The sequence below is a fragment of the Serinus canaria genome, chromosome 2, assembly GCF_022539315.1.
Source record: "Serinus canaria isolate serCan28SL12 chromosome 2, serCan2020, whole genome shotgun sequence".
NCBI lineage: Eukaryota > Metazoa > Chordata > Aves > Passeriformes > Fringillidae > Serinus > Serinus canaria.
Genome location: NC_066315.1, coordinates 42,769,319 through 42,775,318, shown reverse-complemented (window position 1 = coordinate 42,775,318; position 6,000 = coordinate 42,769,319). Strand labels below are relative to the sequence as shown.

The window sequence follows — 6,000 nt, the reverse complement described above, 5'->3', positions numbered from 1 at the left end:
TAGGGATAAATACAACCTGATCTGCTAACATGCTTCTTCAAGCATGAAATCAGATCAATTAGGATCTGCCTTAGAATATAAACATTTGTTTACACATCTAAATGCTGAGCATATTAAAAAGATATCATTATCAAAATATTAAGGCAGCTTACACTATACTGCTCACTGAGTCTGTTTCATTCCTGTACCTGAGAAAGTACATTCCAAAGTCTTACAAGTACTGAAAGTGAATTAAATACTGTAACTTTAACGAGCCTCAAAAATCACAAGTGACAGGAAACACAGGATACTTATTTAAAAATAGTTTTTAATAAAAATGGAAGTTTATTTATATGCTTTACCTGCTCCTCCAACAATGTGGCACAGGTTTTATTTTAGAAGCAGGAATACAGATGCTCAACAGGTTGCCTGCATCACTAGACTGTCTTAAAATTGAATTAGAAATAGAATTCATATTTTGTATCCTAGGATGTAAACCAACAAGAGGGACTGGATGCCAACATTTTTGCTTCACCAGAAAGATGAGCACACAGCTGATGTGCTAGTTTCCATTTCAAACAAGCAATGAACTTATGTCTCCCTGAAAGGCTTTTGAAACTTGCTTTGAAGAAAAACTCTTGGAACACGCAAGTCTTCTTTCCTATTCACAGTTTCTCGCTGCACATATTCATTGACCACTTGCTCATATCCCTCAGCCTTGAAAAGCTGAGATAAGAACTCTGAAAGAGAATTTAAAAAAAAGAAGATAAAATATTATGTTTAAACTATTTTTAAAACACCAGACAGCATTTATATAAGCATATGTTCTTATGTGTTACAGCATGAAAATCACACAGGCCTTCAGATTTCAAGCTGTTCTACGTGGGCAGACTGCTGAATAAAAATCAATAAAGATCTCCTTTGGAAACATCAACCTAAGCAAAACAGCTTGTAAAACTGGGGCTTAAGCCAGTTACTCAGTTGAATTTCCAAAAATTGCCACATCTCTTATTTTTATTAAGCCTTGTCATTCTCATTGTGACTGACACCAGTGCATTTTCCCTTTGTGCAGCTGACCTTCACTAGCTGAATACATCATTTACCACAAATATTTCAAAGGTAATCCAGCTGTGCAGATACGCTTCTGCTCAGCGAAGAGTAACACCCCATGTTACATGCAATTGCTCAAAAGAAAAACTGACAAAATGGCAAAGAGGATATGGAGGTATCAAGACTCCACTAAGTTGAACTGAAAGTATTTTCCATAAACAAAAAAATTTTACTCAGAGCCTATTTCCCTCAGGGAAGGCAGAAGCACCTCACAAACAGGGTGACCTATGCAGCAGGAAGGTCTGCTCATGCTATTGACCTGTCATGTTAATTAAAAATCATAATTTTTCCTTTCCTGCACCTCAGTTCACTTACTCAGGCAGCAATTTCACAGTACATTTAAGCTGTTCTAAACTTCCGTTACTTGACAGAAAACAAAGACATTCCATTTTTAACTGCTCAGGGGGATTAGCACGATGAAACAGAGATCATGTGGGTACAGGAAGCACCACCAGAGATGGTGTGCTGAGGAAGATGAGACCACCCACTTTGGTGGCACTGCAGGATTAGATCAACCCAAGCCCACCATGACTGTAAACACTGTGTGTTCATGTAAAATGGGAACCCACACCAATGAAATATAAATAAACAGCACTCCATTGTGGACCTATTGAAATCCTATTGTGAGGAAGTTGCACATATTTCATAATACAAAACTACAACCACGCATTCCTACACAAATTTAGTATTATTTCAAACAGCAGAAGAATGGATTTTTTTTTCCCATGGAAGAAGTTTGGTGTTGCCATCTGCCATATTATAAACAAGTATAATTCAAATCACCCCATGCAGCAATAACTTGGTGTACCAATGCAGTGCTAAAGAAATGAAAAACAGCAAAGGTTGCAACCTCTGTGGAAACTGATGGGAGTCATGTCTCCAGTAACAAAAGAATTCTCAAGTATTAAGCAATGTTTACGTGAAATGAATGAGATCATAATGATTAAAAATGGGAGTAGAGGTGATCTGTGAGACAGTCACAGACTAGCCCAAGGAAAAACAATTGCTGACATGAGCAATATAAAATAAATTCTCTTTTCTCCTTTCTTCCTCTTCCTCATCCCTACCTCAATTCTTCTTGCAAGGGAAGCATGCATACTAGCAAGGAACTTCTCATTCAGAAACTACTCTAAAACACAATAAAAATGAGATTTAAAATTCCACAGATAGGTCAGTATCTTATTTGTTCCCTTTAGCATCCATTCTCTTTGTAAGAGCTAATTGTTTAAAGAGAACTAAAAATCAATAAATAACAGATCTAGAAATGCTTCAATGAAGTTGTAGCACTGCATTATATTAGATTTCATCATTGTCCTATTGTCGTGGGGTGACAGCCTTTATCCCAATATCGTGTGTTGTGTCTGGCCTTTCTTCCCCCCCCCCCCCCGGCCGTCTTGCCGCGGCGGGGCGGGGAGGCGGGGGGGGGGTGAGGGTGACCGGGCACCTCGGCTTTTGCTTTTGGCTGGCTGGCTGCTGCTGCTGCTTAGCTTGCTGGCTGCTTTTGCTTGCTGCTGCTGCTTAGCTTGGCTTGCTTGGTTTTTTTGCGCTCTTCTTTTTTTTTTTTTTTTTTTTTTCCTTTCCCTCTTTCTTACCCTCCCCTGAAGATACCGTACCGGCTCCGGACCTGACCTGGGACGTCCAGGACCCCCCGGAGTCTGCGAGAGACGCTCAGCACCCTCCACAACACTGCCTGGTTTCTTTTTCTTTTCTTGTGTTGGGGAGTGTTCTTTTGTTACTTGTTATTAAATAGGTTTTATTTTCCACTTAGCTCCTCCGAGGAATTCCTTCCCGAACCCGGTATTGGGGGAGGGGTGGTTGGAGGTTTGTTTTTAGGGGACTCCCTTTCGGAGATTTCCCCTAATTTGTCCTAAACCAGGACACCTATAAAGAATAGGGGGAGCTCAGAGAAGAATAATGGTTTTTATGTATCAGAAGCAGTTAGTCAATATGTTATGGCATAAAATATTAATAACATTTACTTGGCTCCAAATCGGTCTCTTCAGCAGCTGTATCTTGCTTTAGACTAAGAACAAAGAACCCCACAGAAATAAATTCACAGCTCTTGTTACACAATGCTCTACAAGTGATGGGGGGAGTAGCGAGTTTAGCATGAGGAACTGGGAATTAGAAGCTATAGCCAAGCTATAAACCCAATTCATTTTGGGATTCTAAGCAAATTCCTTCATGTCTCTGAGCTTCAAATTCTCCACCAGTAAACTGCAATAACTACCCCTCCTCCTAAACCCTTATGACCACTGAACAAAAACTAAATACTGTATCACATGGAAATGGTTTTTTGCATTGTCTTCACTAAAAAACAAACCCTAGAAGACAGAGTGACCACAGCTAGTCAGTGCTATCTCAGCAGGATTTGTGCATGAGCTTCTCAGTGCAGCAGTCATGGTTCTGCTTTTAGAAGTCAATAAATCTCATCCTGCTCACCTGCACAAAGAATGATGCCAAAAGAATTGCTTACTTGTTTCATGAAGATGATTAATTCTCTTACTGAACACAGGTCTTTTCCCCTTAGGTAACAAACCTGAATGAAATTCAGCTAATTCAGAAACTCCTCCTCTTGGAGAATTATAGCCCATACAACAAGCTTATAGACAAGAAAGCGCTCACCGAAGTTCTGCCATCCTAAATAACTGCTTCTTCCCAAAAAGGATGGTAAATGCAATAAACCACAATTTAACAGCTCATCCACACAAAATAGAACTTCCATGGGCATGCTGGCAGTTTGCTGGAGAAAGTTTGAACAGAAGATGTACAGAAAAGAAAGCACTCTACAACATGTCTTACCTTCAGTAAAAAAATACGACCTTGTCCCATCTTGTCTGACATAAAAGTTTTCCCCAAGTTTGCTGCCTGATTTAAACCTGAGCATTGCATGATCATAGAGGCCATAGTCTCGGAACAGGACACACTTGCCTGGTTTTAATACCTGTCATCACATAATACACACATGCTTTAATAAGCTAAACAGATTTAGTCATATATAGGTATATTTATTTGTGTACATGTACAGACATAGGTAACTAAGACAAGGTAGACTAACACAGTCAATACAAGATTACAGGAATACAATACAACAGTGAGATAGATATCTATAATTATATCTATAGATAAATAGATAGATGGATGTAGATAGATATAGATATAATTCATTCCCTGTGCAACAAAAAGGTTGTCCAAAAACTGGATTGACTCTTAAAAATGTTTCCCCATGAATAAAAGACTACAACTAGTTTTACAATACCTATTTGGGTGCTGATCAGCTAAATTAGCAACTCTTCAAACACAGAAAAAAGAAGAAAATACACAGTTTAATAAAAATTCCTAACAGGGCAATTTTTTTCCGTTGGCTATTATCCTGTTTAGCACCTGATTTTCTTTAATGGTTAACAATAAAATTTGGAATATTGTGACATTTCTTTTTTCAGGGGAGAAAGAATATGCAATGTGTTACGAAATAAATAAGAAACCATTTTAGCAAAGCACATAATGGATATTTAAAATTGTTTTTTGGTAAAGAAAGCAAGCTATAGTTTAAAATTCATAAATACATGGTCATTGCCCATGCCGATTTTAGATATCTAAATATTTATATGAACTAAGAACCAATCCTGATGTTGGAAAACAGCTGGAGATATAAAAAAAAAACCCCTAATGTTCCTTCTTCAAGCTGCTGATAGTAAGCCAAATAATATCAGAAAATAAAAGACCCTTAATACACTCGTATGCAAAAGTAAAAAAATATGTTGACTGTTTTCCTCTGCAGTCAATATATGACATCTCAAGAAAATTCAGAACAATCACAGTTCAGGTTGTTTGACCCACCCTGTCCAAGTCTGTCAACTAACAAAGACAGCTTAGGGGAGTGAGTCTCTCTAGATTAATGTTGACTTCTGAATACTCCACTTTTAAATCACCACAGGTCAAATATGTTTCATAATAACAGCAACATCCTAACTGCAGGTCACTGGATCTCTGGAAATTAATTTTGGCTCACTTATGAACACAGCTCTGCAATATATAAACATTATTCACAGCATACAACCCAAGTCACAGCTTTAAAATCACAGAGTCAGAGAGTGGCCTGGGATAGAATGGGCCTGAAAGATCACCTGGTTCCAACTCCCCTGCCATGGGCAGGGACAACTTCCACCAGATCAGGTTGCTCAAAGCCCCATCTATCCTGGCCTTGAACGCTTCCAGGAGGAAGACATCCACAGCTTCTCTGGGCAACCTGTACCAGCACCTCCCTAAAGAATTTCTTCCTACTATCTAATCTAAACCTACTGTCAGTTTGAATCCATTCCCCCTTTCTTGTCACTACATGCTCTTTCTTGTAGAAATCTCTCTCCATCTTTCCTGTAAGCCCTTTTCAGGTACATGAAGGCCATATTTTATATATTTTTATATCTTTTTTGAATCAGGTCTCAATCCAAGCAATCTCACAATTCCAGGAGATAAAAAAAGGAAATTGTAAAATATATTTTAGTCCTGCACACTTGGTGAACAAACAAAACACATCCATGGAATATAATATGAAAACTCACCATTGCAAGAGAGTAATTTTCTCAGAAATAAAATATACTTTTGAGCTAAAAAGAAGGAAAGTGCTTTAAAGGCTGTGAAATCAGCTGGTTTTACCTTGTAAATGTTCCTCAGGACAAGATGCATTTTGTCAGGATGAATGGCAGAAAGCACAAATATCAGTGTGACAACATCCACGGAATCTGCTGGTATATTGTCTAGAAGATCATCTTTGGTAAGATCACACTGGAACACTTTACATCTTTCAACACTATATAAGGCATTTTTCTAGAGAAATTAAAAGAACAAGCTTTCACTGAAAATTAGCAGCATTTGTTGCTAAAATAAAGTAAAAATCTTGTGAAATTAATC

General features: G+C 38.1%; 1 protein-coding gene across 3 annotated transcripts in view; it reads right to left on the bottom strand.

Moving 5' to 3' along the window:
• Window positions 1–289: 289 nt before the first annotated feature.
• METTL6 (methyltransferase 6, methylcytidine) overlaps window positions 290–6,000 on the bottom strand; it is a 9,836-nt gene continuing 4,125 nt past the window's right edge. For all 3 annotated transcript variants that reach the window (XM_009086163.4, XM_050970826.1, XM_050970825.1), the window contains 3 exons: window positions 5,746–5,916; window positions 3,892–4,033; window positions 290–719 (listed from right to left, as the gene is read on the bottom strand). In XM_009086163.4, the coding sequence (XP_009084411.1) occupies window positions 571–719; window positions 3,892–4,033; window positions 5,746–5,916 (462 nt within the window). In that variant the 3' untranslated portion in view covers window positions 290–570. The remainder of the gene's footprint in view (window positions 720–3,891; window positions 4,034–5,745; window positions 5,917–6,000) is intronic.